The sequence below is a fragment of the Populus euphratica genome, unplaced genomic scaffold (assembly GCF_000495115.2).
Source record: "Populus euphratica unplaced genomic scaffold, PopEup_1.0 scaffold844.1, whole genome shotgun sequence".
NCBI lineage: Eukaryota > Viridiplantae > Streptophyta > Magnoliopsida > Malpighiales > Salicaceae > Populus > Populus euphratica.
This window is the reverse complement of record NW_011500705.1, coordinates 2727-29159: the sequence shown is the minus strand read 5'-3', so window position 1 is coordinate 29159 and position 26433 is coordinate 2727. Positions and strand designations below refer to the sequence as shown.

Sequence of the window (26433 nt, the reverse complement as noted above, 5' to 3'; positions counted from 1 at the left end):
TTTGTTTGAACATTGGAGGACTGAAAAACACCAATTATAATCATTTTTTACTAAGATAACTAGCAAAGAAACATGATGGTATAATCAATAGAAACACTGGTAATCAACAGAGTTGAGGCAAATTGGAAGAGAAAATGATCTGAACAATCCATGTGATTATAGAAGATGTTTCTACACTAGTACTAGTAATTAACAACAGAAATCAATCAGAATCACAGAGTCCATTGGAGCCTAGCTATTGCACTAGCAGAAGCATTTGAAGCAGTATATATATCAGAATGAAAACAAGATCCTATTTACTGATTTGAATATAGTATAGAGATCATATTGCAGCTGAAAAGAAATAACATGAAACATATGATAAATGAACAATTGTCAGATGTTTGTAGCAAAATTACTATGTATGATACATAAATTAAAGAAAGAAAAACAACAGTTAAACACAACCAAAAGTCCTTCAAACTGTCAGCAAATTAAACACAGACAATTCATCCCTTCAGGGTTTTCGACGATCCCATTTAAAACCCTTCAAAACCTTTGAGCTATCTCCCACCACATCTTCAAGGGAAGCAAAGCCTGGTTTGTTAACAAAGGTAGAGTCGAAAAATTCTGCCTCCCTTTATCCTTCTTTACGAGACCTTTCCTTTCGATTGTGCAAAAATAATGTTACAAATTTGCCATCTTCTAATAGAACGTTCCTGTTCTCCAAGAAATCTATCACTTGAACATCCCTTGAATAGCAGTATCTAATGTTGAAATCCACAACAAGAATCTCAGTCCAAGATCCCTCAACGCCATACTTCTTCATCAGCCATACCCCTGGCAGACTTTGGATTTAAACTATGATCACAACTAAAAAAATAAATGGAGCTTTTAAATAACCCTACATCTACCCTTGATTTAGAATTTTGAAAATCTGGTGGCAATGAGTGATATAAATTTCTCAGTTTCAAATCAAAAGCACACATTCGAATCAGCCACCGAACTGTCCATGATAAGCCAATGAATAGAACCATTAACGTAGACATCAGTAAAACTTACCCAGCTATACCGATTATAGTATTTATATTTTGGCACAACAATGTTTATCCACTCCGCAGAAGTGCAGAACCAATTGTGTTGACCTCAGCTCCTATGGTAGCATCTCCATTCAATGTTAGGGAAAGCTATCCCACAACCGGCGGAGGCAGAAATTTTTCTGTCCTGAGCTATTCAATAAATATATAAATATTTTTTAAAATTAATTATTAATTTATATACATAAATTTTTAAAGTTAATAATAAAATTTTAATTCAAATATATTATTCAAAATATTAAAAAATAAATTTCAAAGTACATAAAATTAAAATAAAAGCAAAAATAAACTCACTATTAAAGTTATATCCTTTAATGTTTTGTGGAATATAATTCATCTATAATTAAATCTAATCGATATTGTAACAACCTTTTAACCGAGATAAAATAATAATCTGATGTCAATTAGAAAACAAAGTAATTAAATTTTTTTTCTTTCTCAATTCCTCCTTTCTTTGATTCTTTCTTAGATTAGTGTTTTATAAGTTGAATTTTGTAAGTTTACAAAGTTATTCTCTCACTTTTCTTTTTTTTTTTCCTTAGATTTTTTTATGTTTTCCCCTTACTTTTCTCTATTTCTCCCTAACCTTTTCTTTTCTTTCTTTTTCTATTCTGCTTCTGCCTAATTGGCAACATATAAAAAGAAAGAAGAGCTAATTTATTTTATTTTTTAATAAAAAATAACTATTTTACTTTTAATGACCTGTTTTGCTTTTTTTTTTTTTGTTAGCACTACCAAGCTCCATTCATCCTAAAATTTTAACCAAATTTTATTCAATATATTTTAAGATTTATTGCAAAATTTTAGCTCAATTTGATGGTCAAATTGAAAATTACGCCCAATAACGTATATAAAACTAATCAAATTGTGATTTTTCATCAAATTTCTGAATTTCTCAAAAAATTATGAAATTTTAACCCAAGCTAAAAAATCATATTAAAAGGTTTCACGTAAATTGTTAGAATTTTTCAATAACTCTTCGTTCATCCTAAAATTTTAACCAGATTTTATTCAATATATTTTAAGATTTCTCATAACATTTTAGCTCAGTTTGATGGTCGGATTGAAAATTACGCCTAACAACGTATGTAAAACTGATCAAATTGTGATTTTTCATCAAATTTCTGATTTTTTCAAAAAATTATAAAATTTTAACCCAAGTTAAAACATCATATTAGAAGGCTTCACTTAAATTTTTAAATTTTTTTGATAACTCTCCATTCATCATAAAATTTTCACCAGATTTTATTTAATATATTTTAAGATTTCTCGTAAAATTTTAGCTCAATCTGATGGTTGGATTGAAAATTACACCCAATAATATATGTAAAATTAATCAAATTATAATTTTTCATCAAATTTCTGAATTCAAAAAATTCTGAAATTTTAACCTAAGTTAAAACATCATATTAAAATGCTTCGTATAAATTTTTAGAATTTTTTAATAACTTAATTAAGAATTAAAATTTTTTTTTATATAAAACTAGTAAAAAAATATTAATAAAACCTTGTCCTGGCTACAACACATCCCAGCCTTTAGCATACCTCTGCCCATGCCCACACCGATAGAAATATTTGGTGTTCAGATTGAATGGAAGCATGATATACTCACCCGTAAGAGGATTTAGTGTCCACATATCATAATATACCTTAGCCCATCCACGTACTTTGGAGCGTACACAAAGCAAACCCTGGCTTGAATTCTCTATCGAAAATCTTATGAAAGCTCATAACTCCATTCAAACGCAGCAGCCAGGCTCTTATCATAAGATTCACTAGATCCTCCTTCATATTGATCAAGAAAGTAAGGTTTGAACCATGAGTAGTGTAGCTCAACCAGTTAAATTTTTAATTTATTTTTTAGAAATTACCAGTTCAAGTCCTATAAATTTTAGAATTATTAAAAATTTATATGATCACTAATTTTAAATTCTATGAGATTAGTTGAAATATGCATAAGTTAATCTGGACATTCACTTTAATCCAAAAACAAAAAGTAGAGGTATGCAGATCGCAACAAGCTGGAAGTTGAAGGGCCTTTGTCTACACATAGTACTAAATTAGAAAATTAGTGACATGTATGTTTGGAGTTGAGATATTTTATTTAATGATAAAGCAACACCAAGAGGCTTTGGAACTGATACAAGCATAGTTTTAAGACCTATTCTAGTGGTTGACTCGGTTCAAGGCTTGGGTTTTGGGTTTTGACCGGGTCACCGGGTTTTAACTAGGTTACCAGGTTGGCTGGGTCAATTTTTTAAAAAAATATTAAAATGATATCGTTTTAATAAAAAAAAATTAACAGGTTACAACCGGGTTGTCAGGTTATACCGAGTTTTTCCTTTCCTTGTTTTTTTCTCAATCCAACCTGATTCCAGCCTTGGGTCTACTTGACAAGTGAGGCTAATTTTCAAAATTATGGATACGAGAAGCATTGGAATCCTTCCACAATATAATGATTGGCGATATCGATGACCACTATAATTGTATAAATATTATACTCTCTTTCAATTTTAAGAGTGAGTAATTCAGAACATTCTAGCTTTTTTCCAGTTCCTCAAATAGATGTCTATGGTTATTGTTATCTATATACAGATCTTGGGTTTGGGGACTTGATAAGTGAAAAATATATATTTTTTATTTTTTTACACTATGATTTTTAATGTATTTTGAGTTTATTGATAGTTATTTTTATGAGTTCGACATGCCTAAAAAACTTTATGAATTAATTGTTAAAGGATAAGAAATTCAACATTTTCTTTATGTTTCTAACTTGGTTTCTTGTGGCAGGTTTTTCACCAAGTTAAGGTTCTGTCATTTAAATGTGGGATGAATCAAAGTTAAATTACATATATCAAGCTTTCCATGAAGATATTATGAATAGAAATCAAAGTTTGTTTGAACCTCTAATCAAACCTATAAAATCAGGTTGAAATCCTACTTGTAGCAAGATTCTCTGCTTTACAATATAGATTCTAAAAGGTATATCTTTAACTTCATATATCAAAATCATGTGATTAAAAAGTCTAAAATCATGTATAGGACTACAACTTTCATGAAGGATAAAATGTTAGATAAAATCATTTTGAAATTGAAAATCCATGCTCAAGTTGAAGGACGAGATTGATCTCTTGATCTGATAAGGAAACTAATGGTACCAAGCATCTCACAATGGCTGAAAGTTTGATATAGAAATGGTGGGCCTTAGAATCCAAGAAAAGTACAAATTAAGCCTCTAACATTCAATGAATGAAAGAATACATTTGGAATGGCTGGATATTATAAGAAATCAAGTCAGAAACAAAGTCTAAGTTGCAGTAAAGTCTAAATTATAGCAAAATTGTGATAGCAGTTAAGTCAGTTTTTAACATAAATTTTGAGGAATTTAAATAATTTTAATGACCAGATAAAAAAGAAGAAATTAAGTAACATTAAGGAATCCTAACAAAAAAACAACAACTAAGAGAGGGAAAAAAGAAAGCAAATTAAGGTATAAATAATCCCTCTTCTTTTTATCTGCACTATTCTTTTTTCTTTATTTTTGTTAATTTTCCAGCTATTATTAACTAAACTTTGGCTTTCACTTTAGAGGAGTTTTGTTCCATTATAATTTTAGATTATGAGAAGGGATATTTATAACTTTATTTCTAGACATTCAATTATTTATTTTGCCTGAATTTGGTATGTAAGTTATTGTTTTTATTAAAAAAAATTTAATGGGTTTTGTTGTAAGCATGTTTTTCTTTTTGTGAGTTTTCATTCTGTAATTTTTGATTCCGTAATTTTTGATTTGTATCAAGAATAAAGCAAAGTAAATTAATTTATTTGATTTAACTTCCAGGTTAAAAGAAAAGAGCAAGTAAATATCATTAAGCTTTTTAACAATAGCTTGGAGTTCTTGATCTTCTTCTTTTTTTCATTCTTAAAGCTTTCATCCCTTAATATAAAATTGATTTTCAATCATTAATTTAAGTGATGTCAAGGAATTAATTAGGAGCTTTTTTCTAATTAATTTAATATTTCTCGATCTTCCTTACCTAAAGAAATTTTAGTATTTATTTGAATTAAAAAAATACTTATTTTAAATCGATGATCAATCCAATTCATTAAAGGAACAAATCTCTTTTGAACCAAGCATATAACACTGAATTAGCTTTTACATTTTCTTTTCAGAATTTTAATTTTCTTTAATTTTCTTATCAAATCCGGCAATCCACAAAAACTCCCTCTATTGTTCTTATTTTAGTTACTTGCCTTGTGATGATTGTATTAATCTATGGGTAATGAAAGAATATGGTGTTGTGGAATCCTGGGCTGAAATGCTGGTTATAGAGCACCATATGCCTTTCTGGGAAACCATGGGATTCTAAGGTGATCAAGTTCTTTGAAAATAGGAATATTCTGTTCTTGGTTGACTACTATCTATGGTTTTATGATGCTGGAAAAAAAATGTTATGAAAGGGTGGAAGATGCTGAGGATATATCTTATCTTATTGCAATATCTCATACTTTTACCTTTGCTTCTATTAAAGATATCATGGCAGGAGAGATCGGATGAGAGATGAAGACAATCGATCAGCAGAAAAATTAGCCTGAAATACATCATATAGCATTGCTAGCTTGTTTGAAAGAAAAGCTGCTACCTGTATGTGCTGTTGCTTCTAATTTTTTTCTTAGTTTTAAATCAAATTATTTGTTGATTTCCCGACTATAATCATGTTTTTCAAGTTGTTGTTATTTCAAGAATCCCTTGTACGTAGTTAATTGCTCTCTTTGTTACTCTATGGTTGCTTTGATTGTGAATTTACATTGTTCATCTATAAAAGCTTGAAATGATGGACATCATCCTGCATTCATGGTAAATGCAAGAGGTTAGCAAGGGCCAACCTTTTTTTTTTTGGTTTTTAGTAATTGAGATGCATTATCAAAACAACGCTATTAAGAGGATGACAACTGAGAAAAACTTACAGTAGAAAATCATAATTGTGGTGAATAATGTGCCTATATATTATGTAAAATTGGGAGCACTCCCCTTAATCCATCGAGCAAGATGGTAGAAAGTAAAATCATAATTGCAAGAACAATTTATAGCTTGCTTCTTGAATAAGAGTTTGTTTCAGGCTATCTATATATTCCGAAAAATTCAAACACTCAGCATGAAAATAACCCTCCGCTGAAACTTCCCCCTCGCCATACTATATCATTCCCGCAAAATTGATTCAATTTCAGATACACAAAATGGACAAAGTGCATCATTGTGGTGAATAATGTGCCCGTATGCAAGGAACCCTATTGTGCTGAGACTACGTACCTTGAAGCATTAACCAAAGGAAGGCATCCACTTTAGGAGGCATCCAGCCCTTCCAAAGCAGATCAGAAAAAGAATTAGCCCTTGGATTACAAATCCTATCGATTAGACGAGTGGCCAACTTCACCGTATAAGCACCATTCTTCTCCACATTCCAAATCTTAACATTCGATCCACCTGTAACAGAAATGTGCTTTTCTACTTCGGCAAGTAGTGAAGCTAGTTGATTCTCCTCACGGGACTGAAGCACACGGGTCCAGCTTAGAGAAACAGAACCAGCTGAAATATGAACATCCTTCGCCATGGCTTGTTTCTGAGCAGACAGCCTAAAGAGGTTAGGAAAAGACACATTTAGCGGGAAATCCCCACACCACCGATCACCCCGAAAAGAAATAGTGTTGCCATTTCCAATTTTAAAAGAGACACCTGCTTTTACAGCTGCTAAAATTCCAAAACAGAAGTCGGGGACTCGTAAATTCCATACCAAGTTGCTGAGAGATGGTGATCAAAAGTGAGTAGACCATTTTCAAAACAAGGCTTATACTTGTTAACAATAAATTCCTGCCAGTCCCATACTATTTATTATCAAGATTCCACGTCCATTCGAAGATGAGAGCCAAGTTTTTGTTCTAGATAGTAGATAGGGTAGAAAATAATATAAATTATATATTAAAATTTTATCTAATAATTTAATTTTTTAGATTGAATTGATTTTTTGATATGTATCAAAGTATTTATGATCAAACGATCACGAGTTTGAATTTCATTATTTTTATTTATTTGATAAAAAATTAAGTATAACATAATAGGAATTTATACAAGTTTCAAACTTAAAAAACTTTCACTTAAATAAATGGAATATATTAAAAAATAATATAAATTATATCTTAAACTTTATCTAATAATTAAAATTTTTAAATTAAATTGATTTTTTTGATAGATAGAGCCCCGGCCTAGTCCACCACCGTTTTTTTCACATATTGCCGTGTTCCAAGCCACCTTGCTAACTTTATTCCTTTCCGAACACCCATTCAACAAAAACCTTCTGGTCATAGTTGAGATAGAATGAAGTACCCCCTTGGGAAATTAAAAAACAAACATATAGTATAAAGGAAGGGAGTTCATAACTGCTTTAATTAGACAAATGCGACCATCTACACTAAACAATTTACCCTTCCAAGATCCAAGCCGAGCTCTAATTTTGGAGATGACAGGTTTCCATGTTGATAAATGACATGGATTTGCACCTAGTGGCAAGCCTAGGTACCTGACAGGAAAGCTATCCCTTTAGCAAAAAAGCAAATCAGCCATACCTGAGGAGTACCCATCATCCAGATTAATACCAATCAATGAGCTCTTGTGGAAATTTACACGAAGACCTGAAACAAGCTCAAACCACCGTAGTATCATCTTAACATGAACAAGTGACTGTTAATAATTTGGAGAAAAAATCAAGGTATCGTCTGCAAATTGCAAGTGGGATACATATTTACCGTCACTAACCTAGAGATCCTTGAAGTACCCAGCATCAGAAGCTCTCTGAAAAAGAACAGATAAGCCTTCCACTGTAATATCAAAGAGGAAGAGAGATAATGGGTCACCTTGTGGAAGACCCCTCTGTAGACTGAACTCTGGACTTGGGGAGCCATTAATGAGAATGGCCATTTTTTCCGTGGAAAGGCATTCATAAATTAACTTCCTCCAGACAGAACCAAACCCCACATGATCTATAGTAGCATCAAGATAATCCCACATAACAGAGCCAACTTTATCCTCTTTCCCAGAGGAGCGTTTCCGACTCCGACTATCATCCATGTACTACCCATACTAGATCTGATCAATTTCCTATCCTCCCTCCTCTAAGTTCTTTAATGATTTTTAAGAGTGGATTCGCCTTGTCGGTGGTCCTTTGATTTCTAATAGTAATAAATAAAGATAATAAGGAATAGAAATAAATGAAGTATTAATTGATTTAGCATTCCATTGGCTAGAATGAATTCTCTGGTTCTCTCTGTTTCCTTCAGCTTGACCTAAATTGATCAACCACTCAAAGAGAGAAACAGAATCTGCAAGTAGATTTGTCAAACACTCACAAGAGATTCTGCTAACACACACATGTTTTTGGTGGAATACAAAACACTAATTATTAGCACTCTCACACCTTTTATTATCAGAATCCATCCATTAAGTATAGACATTTAAGAATGTCTTCTACAAACCTTAAAGTACTTAAACATTTGATTAGACCATGTTTAGTTTCAGATAAATGGAAACCAGTGAGGCTATTTTCTGGTTCATTTCCATAACTAGACAATAAGAGATAGATGCAACCAGGAGAAACCTGAAAACAACTAGAGCTATATCATGAGGGTTTCCTGACCTGACAGAGCTAAGGCTGCACAACCAGCAAACAGAGAAACAATACAAAGGACCAGAACGTCAGTGAAAAGAGGGAACCATAAAAGAAAAGGAGGGAAAAAAAAGGAGCCAAGTTATAGAAGCTCCAACGTAAGGATCTGATTAAAAGTCCTAGCAAGTAGAATCTCTTAATTTCGCTCTGGATTTCACCTTCAGCCAGATTGTTGTTAGTATTGTTACTTGCTTACCCCTGTCGATGTGTCATGATAATGCTACCGCAACTACCAAAGTAATCAAAAGTAGACAGCATAGATGTATTCAGGGAAGAAGAGCAGTGCTAGTTCAAGGTCATTGAACTCTTAATAATAAAAAGCTTGAAAACGAAAACAATTGGAAAGAACAGTATCAGCCACCAGGGTTCAAATCTCAGGCCACCGAATTACTGAAAATCTCTGATTCTTGTTTTAGCTTGATTGAGAAGTAAAAACTTTATGAATCTCTAGCCTCCTTGTAGATGGCCTGTTTCTTATCAAACATGAAAGGTGGACTTCATTAGTTTCAGTAGGGGAAAGTAAGCTGGTCCAAAGATAAACCTATAAAACTAAAGAAGGAAAAAACTTGAGAGATCCTGCAAGAAAATATATATAGATTCACCTCCTTCACGCTTTTCGACAAAGCTTTTTTTTTTCTTCTTCTTTCATACCCAGGACGTATAATAATGAATGTGAGATGGTGACCTTCAATGGTCTCTCAAAATCTCTTCCATTTATTCCATGTAATTATTTTGTTATGTAAAACCCACTGTTTTTTAGTATTAATCCATACATTAACAATATTTCATTGTGTAGAGAGAAGAAGTATATCCCTTGGCTTGAGTGTCAAGGACAATCTCGCTACTTCCACTCTGCAGCAAAGCCTAGGCCCCTGGATGGTTTTTGTAATTATCTCTATTTTTTTAATCTTATTTTTGTTATTTAATTTAAAAATTCTAATGCTAATTGAATGTTATTCTCCATGCACGTAACGATTCTTTTTCTATAAGGACTTAGGTATAGTACTAGTATAAATTGGGCAGCCAAGTTTTTTTCTTATAGCGATAAGCTGCCTATTGACCTTCTCCCTACCTAAGATTTTCAACACATAGCTGCTGCCTTTTCACTATTCCAAGTATTTCTTTCACCACTCTGCTTCTTTCTTTCCCATCGCGAAAGATTTCAATCAAAGACAACCAGCAGCATCTGAAAACAATGCCCTGCTATATATCAAATCTGCCGAATCATATCCTTGAAACAATCTTCTCCAAAGCCACTATCTCTACTCTTAAAAGTTGCAGGGACGTCTGCAAGTCATGGAAACATATTCTTACAAACCCTAGTTTTGCCCTGCTCCATCAACGTGGAAGTGCTAATAATAACCTCATTCTTTGTTTGGGAACTAAATTCACGGGATCATATTTCGAAAGAAATATTTACTGGCTTGAATTTGGAGAATTTAGCCACTTTAATCTGGCGAGAACTTGGGCGTTGGAGCCTGATTTCATCGTCCACTTTGTCAATTCATGCAACGGCTTGGTTTGTTTATACTTGACACGATTCAATTCTGATTGTATTTTGTGCGTATCAAACCCTATTACAGGTGAGTTTGTGCATCTGCCGCAACTTGAATATGATAAGTACTGTAAAACGAATATGTGTGGACTTGGATTTAGTTCGAGCACAGATCAATTTAAGGCTATTAGAATTTTCTCAACAATGGAAGACAGTATTTTGCATGCTGAGACATATACGTTTAGAGCTGAGAGTATTATATTTAATGATAAAGCAACGCCAAGAGGCTATGGAACTGATACTTGGAGAAGCATTGGGATCGTTCCGCAGTATAATGATTGGCGTAAATATTGTTGGAGATCTTTCAATGCATTTGTTAATGGATCTTTTCATTGGATTATCGATATCGACGACGATTATGACCGTACAAATATTATATACTCTTTCAATTTTGAGAGTGAGCAATTCAGAACATTCTTATTGCCGGTTCCTCCAGTAGATGTCTATGGTTATTGTTATCAATATGCAGACCTTGGGGTTCTCGGGGACTCCCTCTACTGTTCTTATTTTAGTTACTTGCCTTGTGATGATTGTATTAATGTATGGGTGATGAAAGATTATGGTGTTGAGGATTCTTGGGCTCAAATTCTGGTTATAGAGCACCGTATGCCTTTCTGGGAACCAAGGGATTTCAAGGTGATCAAGTTCTTTGAAAATAGGACTATTCTGTTCTTGGTTGACTACTACCTATGGTTTTATGATGCTGAAAGAAAATGTTATGAAGGGGTGGAAGATGCTGAGGTTATATCTTTTCTTTATGCAGTATCTCATACTCCGACCTTCGCTTCTATTAAAGATATCATGGCCGGAGGGATCGGAAACTATCGAATGAGAGATGAAGACAATCGATCCACTGAAAAATTAGCCTGCAATACATCAAGTAGGATTACACGCTAGTTTGAAAAGAAAAGCTGCTAGGCATCACTGCTGTTGCTTCTAGTTTTCTTCCTTAGTCTTAAATCAAATTATTTGTTGATTTCCTGATTATGATCATGTTTTTCAGTTTTGCTGATTATGATCATGTTTTTCAGTTTTGATGTTATTTCATCAAGCCATTGTAGCTTATTGCTCTCTTTGCTACTCGATGGTCGCTCTGATTGTGAATTTAATTACGTTGTTCAGCTATAAAAGAACTCGATACGAGAGACCATCATCTTGCATTCTGAGTTGCTGACAGATTAATCCTTTTTTGTTTATTCCGGCAACCGAAGAAGAAAATAAAGAAGCAGTAATTCATGGTAAATGCAAGAGGTTAGCAAGGGCCAACTTTATCCTTTTCTCAGGGATCTTAGATGTAAGAACACTAGGAGCGTTGTCGACTCCAACTATCATCCATATACTATCCATATATACGAGATCTGACCAACTACCTATCCTACCTCCTTTATGTTCTTTTATGATTTCTAAGAGTCGATTCATCCTTTTAACCATCGGTGTTCATGGAATTTCTAATAATAATAGATAAAGATAATGCATTTCTAATAGTAAATAAATAAAGATAATAAGGAAAACAAAGAAATTAAGTTTTAACTGATTTAGGATTCCAGTGGCTAGAATGAATTCTTTGGTTCTCTCTGTTTGCTTCTGCTTAACCTAACTTTTGAGTGAAAAAATGGTGGGGAGTCAAGGCTTTGACCATGTTTAGTTTCAGATTAATGGAGACCAATGAGGTTATTTCGATAAGTAGACTATATATGATAGATGAAGCACGGCGAAACCTGAAGACAACTGGAGCTATATCATGACAGAGCTAATTAAGGCTGCACAACCAGCAAATAGAGAAACAGTGGACAAGATCAGAAAGTCAGGAAAAGAGGGAACCAAAAAGAGTGGGGGAAAAAAAGCCAAGACATAGAAGCTCCACTGCAAGAATCTGTTAAAAAACCCTATCAAGTAGATAAATCTTCTAAATGTTTTTAAAGAAGGAATATTGTTATATATTATAGTGTTAGTTTTTTTTTTAATATTTTTATATTGTAGAAATAGAAGTAGAAGTGTTTTTGTTAATAAATTTATTCACTGGCTTGTACGAAGAATAGGTGGCAATCTGGGAATATATGCTTTCAATTTTGACACTGAACGATTCAGAACATTCCCATCTCTTCAAGCTCTAGGGGACAGATATTCTACGCATTCGAATGTTGATATGAGCACTTTTGGAGACTCCCTCTGTATGTATTATCAGGCCGAGAACAACCTGGAGGTAGATTTATGGTTGATGAAAGAATATGGTGTTGCAGAATCTAGGACAAAAATACTGGTCATTTTGGAACTGAATAGCTTCTTAAGGAAAGGAGATATTCATAAGATGTTCTTGTACAATCCTGGAAAGAAGATTTTTACAGAGCTGGACACATATGGGGTCACCATTCATAATAGACAAGTAGGTGAAATAGGAAGTGGCACGAGCAGCATATTTGGTTCTGCTACATGTTTTGTTCACAAGCCAAGCTTTGTTTCACTCCAAGATATGTTTGGCATTGACTACTCGAAGGCTTAAATCTCAAAGTAAGACATTTAACTCAAAAACTTAGTTATTTCTCCATTCTTTTCGGGGATTGTAAGACTTTTGGTTTATGTTTTAGAAGTGTTAATAGATATAGCTGTTTAGGATTTTAAAAAAATAAATTCCCACTCGATGCTAATGCTGCTGCTGCTGCTTCATCCTTTAAATAATACTCTTTGATTCGTAGAGATTATATGAAACAAAATACTCTTGTATGGTTATTGCAGATTATATAGAGTATTACTTCAACACTGATTTTAATTTCTTCGTTTGCAAAGGTGAAGGTTTAATTGGCCCTACTTTCTTCAATTGAAGATATGCATTTGACCCCTTTCAGTCCCAGCTTTCCTGTAGTATGATACGATGATCAAATGTGCATGATGGACAGAATTCAAAGCACTCTATCAAATAAGATTTCATTCAATAGAAATTTTATATGCCATGTATTGCAAGTTAATTTTTCAGCTGATTGTCTCTCTCATTCCATAGTCTGCGATCTCTCCTGCCACCAAATCTTTGATTGAAACAAAGCTTGGAGTGAGAGATATTACAACAATGGATTTATCCTTTGCAGCTTCCAGCATTTCACGATAACATTTTCTTTCACGATTATACAGCCATAATTTGTAGCCAACCGAGACCAGAATATTCCCATTTTCAAAGAACTTCATCACTTTGAAATCCTTTGGTTCCAACCGATGCATTGCATGCTTTATAACCAGCAAGACTCCTCGACACCATAATCTCCCATTGCCCATGCTGTAATGTATTCATCGCGAAAAGTGATTAAAACAAGAAAAATAGAGGGAATCCATGAAAACTCCAGCATCTACGCTTCGAAAGCCGTCTAAGTAGACAGAAGGTGCAATAAGAATGTTCTAAATTGCTCATTCTCAAAACTGAAAGAGGATATAATATTTGTACGGTGATAATCGTCTTCGTTTTCTATAATCCAATGAATAGATCCATTAACAAATGCATCGAAAGATCTCCAACAATATTCGTTCCAATCATTATATCGAGGAACGACTCCAATGCTTCTACGAGTATCAGTGCCAGAAGCACTAGAAGTTGTGTTATCATTAATTAAAATGGTATCTGTTCTAAATGTGTATACCCCGGCATGCAAAATTCTATCTTCTTGTGTCTTTATGAATAAAACACTAATAGCCTCAAATTGATTAAGCTGATTGAAGAATGCCTCCTACCATCGAGTAAAAAGAAGTGTATTCTTGGGACAGTTTCGGCCCTCCAAAACTAGAACACTTTTAGGGCAAGTCAAAAGCACAGGCCATCCACGTGAAGACTGAAAAATTCACAAATTTTTACTTTCTAGATGCATGAAGTTTGAACTGTTCAGTATAATATTGTTCGCACAGATTATGAGCTTGTAGGATGATCTTGTTAACCGGTGAGCTTTCGTAAGACCAGGATCTATAGTTGCCTGCCGCCAGAACTTGCAAACAGACCTGCAATATTGTTGGAGACTTGCGATTGGGGGCTTTCAAAATATCCCTTGAAGTATGTCGTAAGGGAGGATTGATACGAAACGTAGTTGGGATCTCGTGGAGCAGTCTCGCCCAAGCATATCATTTGATAGCATTTAATACGGTTCTGAGAAAGAAAAGACTTGGTAGTGTGGTTATAGGAAAAAAAAATAGAGATAATAATATGTTGATTGGAAAAAAAAAGAGATTAAAAAATATTTTTTAATATAATTTTAGAGGAAATTTATGTATTTAAAAAATAAAAAGGATATGGACAAACCTCTAAAAACACTATTTATTATTTCTCTTGTCTAAAATTTCTTTGTAAAAAAATCTTAATTTATAAATTATTCAAGTAAAAAACATATAAAAATTAAAAAAACAGTTATTTTTATAATTTTAAAACTTAATTTAAAATTAATTCAGGCAAGGCTCAGGATTTGACTAGGTTTTATCAAATCAGGCATTTATTTAGCTATGCATGATGCAAGCCCAAATGGAGATTTCGAGGAACGGTTGGGTTCTATTTCTTCAATTCATGCAATTGCTTGGTTTGTTGTCTATGTTAGAAAGAACAATGATTATCGCAACCTTTACATGCATGTGTTTAATCTGATTACATGGGATTGTACGAGTCTTCCACCTCTTGCTGACTCTCTGAGATGAGGGAATTAAGGCATTCGGATTACAATCTATGTGGACTTGGGTACGATCATGGGACTAACTGGTTTAAGGCTGTTAGAATGCTCTGTGATTCGAAAGCTGAAGATACCGTTTTGCAAGCTGTTTGCAAACCAGGGATTGCCTCCTGGTGATTGGAACAGATTCAAATGGGAGTCTTCCAATGGCTCTGCGAATGGATCTTTTCATTGGCTTGTTAGTGGAAGAGATAATCCTGTGCTAGCCCTATATGCCTCAATTTCGGAAGATCAGAGCAATTTAGATCAAATATCTCACTGCCTCCATTTCTTTGTAGTGATGACAATTAGTGGATAAATATTAGGGTTTCTAGGGACTTCATCTTCTTTCGTCATGGTCAATATGCATGCTAGCTTGAGCCCTACAGAGGAATGGCTAATGAAGGAATATGTCGTAGCCGAATCATGGGCGACAATGCTTGTCATCGAACCTGAAACAGAATTGGTGTTTTACAAGGATGATCCATTGTTTTCTGAAGTCATGAAGTTCCTAGATTATGAGACTATTATATTCTCAAGGCAGAAGTTCGTTTTTGGATGATCCGAAAACATAAATTAAGACAGAAGTGGACACGTCATGGTGTATAGAACTTTATGCGTTTGCCCACACTCCAAGCTTTGTTGCTTTCAATGATAATAAAACAAGTGCAGATTGATTCCAACACGTTCAAAAGTGAGTTTGTGGTCACCAAATTTAATTTGAGAAAGACAATAGAAGAGATACGGGTTCTTCTTTACTTTGGTTTCCTAGTTAAGGTTTCGTATAGGGGAATTCTTTTGCTTGCTAGTTAATTTCCACCTTGTAGCAAACAAAGTTTTTTGGGATTGTGATAGTTTTTGTTTTTTGATGTTTTTTAAAAGTTTATTTGTCTTTAAAAAGCATTACAATAATGGGTTTTTGATTTTTTAAATAATTTTGATATACTAATATTCAAAATTAAAATAATTATTTTAATATATTTTCTAGTAAAAAAATACTTTTCAAAAATAGCATTCATTATAATACAAAACACATTCACAATACTCATTCTAGTGACATTATTGTCTTTAGTGACACTATTGTCTTTTCATTCCGTGCAATCTTGAATTTTTTTATTAGTTTTGCATATAACTATATATGTTCTAAAAAAAATATAAAATAAAAGAAATTAAGAGTTCTTGTCTTATATTATATTAGTATTATAAAAGCCAACCCGCATGACTTAGATCTATAAATTTAATTTTTTTATCGAAATATTATCATTTCAAACATTTTAAAAAACTTAAAAATTTTAATTTAATTTGAATTAACTGAGTCAGAACTTAAACAAGCCTTATACATTTTCAACTATTAAAATTGTTCATATATGCGTATGCAGTGTATTATTTACACCAAATAAAGTATTTAAACCACAACAAATGTGAAACTCTCAACTTTCAAATACAATTTCTTGATCAATTTCTTCTTTTATGAGAAGAAAGAAGATTAGTTTGCCTGCTGATTTCTTCTTTAACAAATAATAATGATATTATTCGCACTCATTGAGGGATAATTGTGATGGTCTAAAGAGATTTATAAATATCTTATTTAAAAAAAAATTATAAACTAAGTTATACTAAGAAATTTCTAAAAAATAGATAGCATATAAATATTTTATGGATTTATTAATTAAAAAAAGAACACAGTCTCAATACTCGAAATTTGATCAAAGATATCTTTTCTTATAAAATAAACATGAAAACAAAATAACATTTCTATAAAACTTCGAGGATGAAACTGTATTTTGCGACGAAAAACTAAGTACTTGAGATCATCAAAGCAGCTCCAGGAGACGTGGAGCTTTTTTGATTGGTCAATAACACAAAATCTGTCAGCAGGTACTTGATACTGGTTTATCCAGTATCTCTCTCATATCATACATAGTTTTTTTGTGTACATGAGCATAGTTGACCACAAAAAAATAGAGAAATAATATAATTTATAAAATATTTAAGAAAATAGCATATTTTAATTAATTGCATATGATAACTTGCAACTCTTTTAAAATATTAAATGACCTAAAATAAATTGAAATAAGGAGAGAGGAGGTAGAAAAAAGAAAGCACAGGGAAAAGGATTTTAGAGGGAGAATTGAAATTTTAATAACAATATTATTAATATCATCAAAAAATCTCAATAAAACAATTCAAAAAACAAGTGAGTTCTTATTAATTTTAGACAGCTTGTGTAGTTGATGTTGGTTTCTATTAATAGTTTTTTTATATTATTAAATTTATTTTATTTAAATTTTTTATGATATTAATGCTGTTATTTTTGTTATTTCAATAAATTTCTAAGATTTTTTTTAGTTTTTTATCTTCTTTTTTTGTAATGTTTTGCATGTCATTTAATAATTTAAACAAGTTGTATATAACATCTACCACCACCAGTAAATCTATATTATTTTTCTAAATATTTTTTTTAATGTGATTTCTGAAAAATTAAATTAAATGTGCTAAGTTTAAAAAAAACTCTCATACTTGCCCCTCTCATTCTCAAATATCCACTATCCACTGATCTAACCAGTTGCCAGTAAATAACAAACAGGGCACCTGTTTAACTTCGTCAGAAACATCAAGAGCAACAAAAAGCAAACTACTTTAGTTTTAGCCAAGGCAGACAAAACCTTTATTCCTGATTTATGTCTCTGTATCTAATTTGGGTTTTTAAAGAAAAATTGATTATTTGAGTGGCCCTTTTTTTTCTCTACAAAAAGGTTAGAACTTTATGGTCTTAATCGCTTTTTTACTTAATTTCTTTGGCGTTCTAATTTTCTGGATTCTGGGGTTTAGTTACTGAAAGATTTATGTTTTTGTTACAAATCTTGTAGGGTTTTGTAGCTACCCTTCGTGGGTTTCTTGCTAAATTTACTCTTGGGTAGATAAATGACATGCTTACTTGTGTGGTTGTTATGTTTAAAGGTGGCTCTTTTGGTTTTCGTTTTCGTTTTCGTTTTTGGTTTTGGTTTTGGTTTTTATGATTTGTTGAATTTTTTGCTGTTTTGGTCGTAATTGGTGTGGTGTAGTTCAGTTTCTTTTGCAAATACAGTGAAATTGGGTTTGATGGGGTTTCTTTGCTGGTTTTAATTATGGTGACTAGTGTTGTGCATCTGGTTCTTATGTTTGAATTTGTTTTCATGTAAGAGATGTAGATATGGAAACAATTGCCCGTGGATATTCTCTCAATATAACTGTATGCACCAAACCTAATCACTTAAACATGTTGATAGCTAGGATTAGTAATTAGTCCTTGAATATTAAATGCTTGTTCAGGTTAATAAAACCTCAAAGACGAGCCTTTTAGAGAGAAAAATTAGTAACTAAATTTGATGATAATGTGATATGAAGATTCTTGACTCTGAAATTAGATTTGGTTATGTTTTGATGGGTTGACCAATTAGTCTTTAGTTATTTCAATATATTTTTTGCAATCGCTTTATTTGGTTATGTTTTGATGGGTTGACCAAGTAGTCTTTAGTTATTTCAATATATTTTTTGTTTTATGAGGTGAGGGTGTGTTTAGCAACACATATCTGGCAAGAGCTTGTGTATAATATATAATATTGCCACTGACTGCATATGTTTGGTGTTTCCCATTGTTGCTTTTGTTTTGTCACTTTTGGTTATCTGATATGTTTATGCCAAACAGAACCATATGGCTATCCCTGGTGATAGTGAGCATCAATGGATAGAAAGGGTAAAATCAGAGGGAGCTGTTCCACTACTTGATCCATATAATTGTTCAAATGGCTGGGCGTCTCCACCTGGAGAATGTTTCATGGTAAGAGGTCCAAAGTATTTGACAACTAAGGTTAAAATCCCTGGTGGTGATTCTCTTTTAAAGCCTCTTGGATTTGACTGGATCAAAGGTTCTACAAAGATTACAGAGGTTCTAAAAAATCGTAAAAGCCGTGTAAGGAAGGTCATTGATGAAGCTTTTCCAAATGGTGATAAGCCTTTTGTTTGGGCGTTTAATCTACAAGTTCCCGGCAAGGAAAACTATAGCGCTGTGGCTTATTTCGTAGGCACAGAACCAATTCCAGAGGGATCTTTAATGGACCAGTTCTTGAAAGGTGATGACGGGTTTAGAAACTCAAGGCTTAAACTGATTGCCAACATTGTCAAAGGCCCCTGGATAGTAAGAAAGGCAGTTGGAGAGCAGGCTGTGTGCATAATTGGGCGTGCCCTTTCCTGCAAGTACTGTCTCGATGAACATTTTTTGGAAGTTGATGTGGATATTGGATCTTCAATGGTTGCAAGTGCAATAGTTCATTTGGCATTTGGTTACATCTCAATGTTGACTGTTGACCTAGCTTTTGTCATTGAGAGTCAAAGCGAGTCAGAGCTTCCAGAACGACTCTTAGGTGCCTTGAGATTTTCTGACTTAAATCCTGCTTGTGCTTCCTTATATGAGCCGTCACCTCTTGGAAACACTGATAATTTGCAGTCTTCATTGCCGACACGCTTATGGAAGTCAATTGGCCAGGGATTTTCTCAACTCCTTCATCCCATACCAGGTGCTCAAGAAAATGGTTCTACCTCTGACACAGCCCATGTTAATGGAACTTCTGAGCTAAAAGAGGGCTGTGAAGACTCAAAGAAATGGTAAGGGTTGTGAATTGCAATTACTTTTGTATTTTTACATTTGAGTGAGTAAAGGTTTAAATTGTGGTTTGTTTTGGTGCCATGTAAAAGTGAGCTCATAAAAAAAGATTTCAAGTTTTCAACTTTATCTATTGTTTGCGTCACCGGAAGACTATTATAATGTCATAATGTTTGCTTCACCGGAAGACTATTATAATGTCATAATGGCTTTATTCATTGAAAACCATCTCTTAGGAGATCATATAGACAACAGGCATGCCTAGTGAAGCCCTTTGTATGCGACCTCGTCATTAGCATGTCTTTTGGCATGAGATAATTGGCAATATTTAACGTAAGATGCATGCCTTTTATGATTTGTTTCCATCATGTGGAAGGTTACTTTATTTGCGTAACATGCAAATCCATTCAGTGCCTTTGTCTCCAAATCTGTTATCATCCACTCCTTTTTCTTTCAGATAGAAATAGTTGAGTTTTCTTCCTTGTGTCAATTATGCTCCCCTGTCAAGTTATCTGTGTTGCCTAAGTATGCAAACATCATCAATCACCACTTTCTCCTTATATGCTTCCCAATAGTTCTTGCTTTGGAGATATTTCCTCCTGGTGAAAGTCTGTCGACATTGTCTGTTTCCAAGACCTTTTCCTGGATTTACTATATCCTCTTAACTCTAGAAACTAAACAATGTTCCCATATGTTGAAATGTCTTAGTAATTGCATTCAACTTGCCTGTGCTTCTTGTGCAATTAGTCAAAACTTGAAGGATTGATTATGGCTCTAGGATATTCGTTATGTGAGAGAGTTCAAAAGGCTCTTGTTCATCATCCAAGTTCTTTACAAGATTTCTTCCACATGATTTCACTTCCAGATAGTTACATACTTGTCATGGTGCATAATCTATTCCTATCATTGTTATTTGACTTGCTGGTTCTGGAATTATATATTGTCATCAACTTTTTAATTCTTAACCAATCCATACGGTTACGAATTATATTAAAAGTTTTCCTCTGGTGATCATTATAATATTTGCAGATGAATCAGATACTCCTCATGGACAGTGTATAAGCAGCTGTTGGAGTAGCTTAATAATCTAGATGTCACAGAATTATTGAAGTGGTAACAAGTATCAAATGTTCACTGCATTCAACTGCTTGATTACTAGCGGTGCCATTTAATTCTTTTGATTTGATGTAGTTATGAGTAGACTGTGTTCGGGCAGTCAGTGAATCATATTATTTATTTACAGGATATTAAATTTGTTGATAGCTGATTCTGTTACATTTGTAGTTCAAAAGTATTATTTCCACAAAAATCTAGGTTGAATTTGCCAATTTCATTTCTGTTATGTACTTAGGGTTCTGAGGAGATAAATTGAACTGGTGAAGTTTCCTGAGAAAAGAACTGGAGTGAATGATGCTGCACAATGTAATCTGCCTTGAGGAGTTGGCATTGTGCCTTGATTAAAGAAGCTCTTTCACTGCCGCTTGCTGTAGCCGTTAGTACCTTGCTGTTTCCTGAACTACATCCTGAATTTGACCCTTCTTAGACTAATGAGTCCGATGGTTATGGTATAAGTGGCCCAGACCCTAGACTTCCGGTCAACTGTAAAATAAAGGGATAAAAGAAGGGCTAATTTGGATGGTCTATAGACGCAGCTTGAATATTACAGGGCAAAAGTTAGAACCTTGTGTATCAATCCTTTTTTGGCTATCATTGGCAGTCCACAAACTATCATCAACATCGCATTTTTTGGTGATAAAAACATCTCTGTTTTGGTATCTTCTGTCTATTATTGCCTTTTGGGATCCACACTTTACCATCCATACTTTACCTTCCATCTGGCTTAATATAATGTCCCGATCTAGATTGTGTTGATTGTTATCACTTCGGTGATGGTGGGGCTCAGGCAATTCGATCAAAGCAGTTTTAGGCACCAAACAGCACTAGAAGATGAAAGAAATATGTAAGTGTGGTCATTATTGAGTTTGAGGTTAGGCGACGCTTGGTCTAAAAGACTCTAAAACAGCTTCTTGTGGTAATACTTTCACCTTTTTCGGCTGCTTTTAACCTAAGCAGTGCATAATCTAACAGACACCAAAAATCAGCTGAACTAACTGTTCCCTCAGCAGATTTGAAAGCCCGATATTAAAGACGGGAAGATGGCTGGACCCGAGGAAAATCAAGAGAGAAGATAAAATGATTGCTCAAGTGAAGAATGGTTATCAATTATGTTCATTAAATAAAATCTTAATATCGAATGCAACAATATTATCACCGTTCAACAAAGAGAATTCAAGGCTAGGGGAGGGGATTTATCATCCGATCCCCTTGACTGTATATTCTGATACCTATTACTGTCGAACGAAAGCTAGGCAAAACCCTAGTGCTTCCTGAAAAGTCGAGCTTATCTACCTCCAATTCCCATATCGAAACATAATCTCATTCCCAGCAATTTTTTGCCGAAGTTAAAGTATGAATCAGTGACTCCAAAGTCCAAATGGAATCTGACTCTGCATAAGATAATTGATTGCATGCACATAAAGAATGAAACAGGAAACGTTATCCAAACAACCAGTGTGCAGTTGTGCCCTAGCAATTGGTTAATGCAATAGATAACAATAAGCATAGCATTCATCAAAAAAGAAAAAAAAAAAGGAAAAACAAATATGCATCATAGTCAAACAATGGTCACATTGCAGCATGCAAGCAGAGAGTTGAGCTACAGATGAAGCGCAAAAGATTGACATGTTTTTAAGCTTGATAGCTATACAGAACAGAAATATCTTCATTGCATTACTATGGATAAGTGAAAATTCCTTTTCATCATTTCTTGAATGACAGAGCCTACTCCAAAAATAAATTCATGAGATCAGAAGACCAAAGATTTCTGAAAGGAAGAAAAGCTGCGGTACAACAAACAAAGAACAGGGGTCCACGACAATGGTTGATAATGTCTCAAACCACATTGGTCTACAATAACATGCATCCGCCATTCTAACAAAGGACTGAGAGAGAAAGCTGCACCCGTTAGTCTGTCACTCTACAGCAGAAGGGACTGGTTTGTTTCCGTCGTTTGGACTGTTACAAACGTGCAATACTTGCCTAACATGCAAATCCATTCAGTGCCTTTATAGAAGAGAAGCGCGGGAAGTTTATGGTGCATAATCTATTCCTATCATTGTTATTTGACTTGCTGGTTCTGGAATTATTCATTGGCATCAACTTTTCCATTTTTAACCAATCAATGCGGTCACGAGTTAAATTAACTGTTCTCCTCTGGTGATCATAATAACATTTGCAGATGAATCAGATACTCCTCATGGACAACGTTGATGCGGCTTGGAGTCGCTTAATAATCTAAATGTCAGAGAATGATTGAAGTGGTAACAAGCATCAAACGTTCACAGCAGTCAACTGCTCGACTACTAGCCATGCCATTTAATTCTTTTGATTTGTTGTAGTTGTGAGTAAACTGTATGTTAGGGCAGCCAAGGAATCATATTACTTATTTGCAGGATATTAAATTTGTTGGTAGCTGATTCTGTTACATTTGTAGTTCAAAAGTATTATTTCCACAAAAAGCTAGGTTGAATTTGCCAATTTCATTTCTGTTATGTACTTAGGTTCTGAGAAGATAAATTGAACTGGTGAAGAAAGAACTGGAGCGAATGATACAGTACAGTGAGCTGGTGAATTTACCTTCTCTCTGGGTTCTTTTAACCTAAGGCAGTGCATGATATTAAGGACGGGAAGATGGCTGGACCCGATGAAAATCACGAGAGAAAATAAGATGACTGATGAAGTAAAGAATGGTTGTCAATTATGTCCATTGAACAAAATCTTCACGACAAATGCAGCAATATTATCACCATTCAACAATTAGAATTCAAGGTTCAGGGAGGGAACTTAAGATCTGATACCTTTTACTGTAGAGGAGAAAAAAGGCTGGCAAGTTCTCTATGCAAAATGAGTCCGTGACAAGTGTTCTGTTTACCAATCAAAACCGTTGTTTTATCTCTTTTTGCCAAAACCTAGTGCTTCTTGAATGACTAAGCCGAGCTTATCTACCTCCAATTCCTATATTGAAGCATAACATTCCCAGCAAATTTTTTCCATAGCTGAGTAAGAATCAGTGACTCCAAGTCCAAATGGGATGTGACTTTGCATATGATAATTAATTGCATGTAGTAGAGATCTAGTATAGTGGTCCATGAAAGAATGAAACAGGAAACATTATCCAAACAACTACTGTGCATTTGTGCTCTAGCCATTGATTTAATGCAATAGATAACTATAAGAATAGCATTCATCAAAAAAAAAAAAAAAGAAACTGATGCATCATAGTCAAACAACGGTCACATTGCGAAATGCAAGCACAGAGTTGAGCTACAATTGAATCGCAAAAGGTTGAACACAAAAAAGTATGTTCTGTTTGTAAGCTGATAGTTATACAGAACAGTGTAATATCTTCACTGCATTACTATGGATACGTGAACAAGTTCCTTTTCATCATTTCTTGAATGATATCGAGCCTACTCCAAAAATAAAATCATGAGATCAGAAGACCAAAGAATTTCAAAAGGAGGAAAAGCTGCAGTACAACAAACAAAGAATAGGGGTGCACAACAATGGTTGATAATGTCTCAAACCACATTGGTCTACAGCAACACGCATCCACCATTCTAACAGATGATTGAACGAGAAAGATGCACCTGTAAGTCAGTAACTCTACAGCAGAAGGGAGTGCCAACTTGAGTTTTTGATGGTCAGGAAGATGAGGAAAATCACAATGTAAGGGTCCAGCATAACAGAAGATAATTAAATAGTATCGGGGATGCCTATTCAGTGAGTAAAAGCCCATTGTTAACAAATAGGGATGAGATCTTAAGCGAAGGTTAAACAATTTCAACACCTTCAACTGGCAGTGAACTCGTCTGCAAGGTTCTACCACTTCCGAGAAACCGCACAGAAGGCAGTGAAGGATCCGTAACAGATTCAATCTCAAGAAAATCAAAATCATAGGCACCCGACCGCTTCAAACTGACCACAAAAACAAGCACAATCCATCCAAGCATTGATATTGCCCAGTAATTGTTCATCCCATGTATCAAACCCCATGCAATAGCATATCCAACAACAATTCCTGATAAATGGCCAAGAAAACTCGCTTGTGGAACAATAATTGATGTAAAAATCAATGACTCAAAAGGCGCAAAACTGATAGGAAGTGAAAGGAATCCAAAAAGATCCAACTTCGAGGATGGTTGCTTCACAGAAAGAATTGTCATCCACCCAAATACAACACATGAATACCCAACAGCCGTCACACTCCGAAAATACTCTATCTTAAATCTTTGTATCAATAAATGGTACATTCCCAGTACTAGTGCCCCAGATAAAACAACCAACACAAGTGTATGGTGAAGATAATAAGCCACACCAAGGCCAATGTGCCCCAACTGTTCCACAACCCCTAGACTCCAAAGCGCACTCATATTGAAAACAAGATGAATAACACTAATATGTGAAAAAGCTGAAGTTATTATCCTCCAATGGTGCCCTTCGATGGCATTTTCATAACTTAATCCCACATGAGAGTACCCAAAATTTCTCTTCTGTATATAAAACCATATAGCACTACATATTCCTATCATACAGCTTGTATAAAACCATATAGCACTACATATTCCTATTATACAGCTTGTAGCAGGCTTTTCCACAATCTCATAAAACAATGGTCTCCCCATCTATAACAAAGCCCTCCACTTCCTCTCTTTAAAACCGCAAGGTACTCAACAATGCAATACCAAATGAAGCTTTTCCACTACCGAAAAAATCCACCAAAGGTCAGACAAGTGTGGATTCTCCTCAAAGATCAAACTTTATCAGCTAAGGTAAAAACCCTTCACAAATCTAACAAATTTGAATAGCCCCGGATCAAAATTAACCTCCAAAAACCCTAAACTTTACACATGCAGCCATTCCAACATGAATAAAAATCTAGATTTCCTTTACAATCAAATACTGCCCTTTTCTCACACTGAATACCTCATAAAGTACAAGTATAAACTATACGCTAATCCCAATAATGGTACTAAAGTTTTGAAATTTCAGTTCCAAGAACAATAAAATAAAGAAAAGTTTAGATTTTGTTGACAAAAAGATTAGAGAAAAAAAGGGCATTTTAGAGAGATAAATTTGTTACCTTTTGCTTCAAATTGATTGATTTGTTTGAGCTTTGTAGTTTCGTGCTTTCTTTTGGGTGCTCCCGTATTTTGCAAAGATAACTTGGATTTGAAAGTTTATATATGGTGGACCCTTTTGAAAAGCATTGAGACATGGCTCAACTGCCATTGATGTTTGAACTTCCCAAAGCTAGCATCTATAATGATAAATGACATGTAATTTTTGTACTGTGTGTTTGCATGACAACCAAAAATACGAACTAATGCTTCTAAAGATTTCTCCGTTAATAAAAAGATTGCTTGTCGGAGGATGGTTGTCCAACAGAAGAACGGTAGAAATTATTTTTTAAATTATTTTTTTATTTTAAATATATATTAAAATAATATTTTTTTATTTTTAAAATTTATTTTTAATATTAACACGTTAAAACTATTTAAAAATATTAAAACTTTAATTTAAACAAAATAAATTTAAATTTTAATGAAAAGCAAATTTTACTGTAATGTTAAATGGTGTTGTAACATAAAAGTGTTCAAGTAGTGTAAAACATTTAAGTTATATTACAAGTTACTTTTTAAAATATTTTTTA

General features: G+C 33.8%; 2 protein-coding genes across 2 annotated transcripts; one reads left to right on the top strand and one right to left on the bottom strand.

The window, feature by feature from the left end:
• Nucleotides 1–17526: 17526 nt before the first annotated feature.
• On the top strand, nucleotides 17527–20989 carry LOC105116050 (protein ENHANCED DISEASE RESISTANCE 2-like). Its single transcript, XM_011013204.1, has 3 exons — nucleotides 17527–17775; nucleotides 18708–19663; nucleotides 20691–20989. Coding segments are annotated over exons 2-3 (951 nt in total). The 5' UTR covers nucleotides 17527–17775; nucleotides 18708–18713; the 3' UTR covers nucleotides 20692–20989.
• Nucleotides 20990–23932: 2943 nt separating this feature from the next.
• On the bottom strand, nucleotides 23933–26084 carry LOC105116049 (rhomboid protein 2-like). Its single transcript, XM_011013203.1, has one exon. It carries the CDS (start codon nucleotides 25403–25405, stop codon nucleotides 24554–24556), a length of 852 nt encoding a protein of 283 aa, XP_011011505.1. The 5' UTR covers nucleotides 25406–26084; the 3' UTR covers nucleotides 23933–24553.
• Nucleotides 26085–26433: the final 349 nt, after the last annotated feature.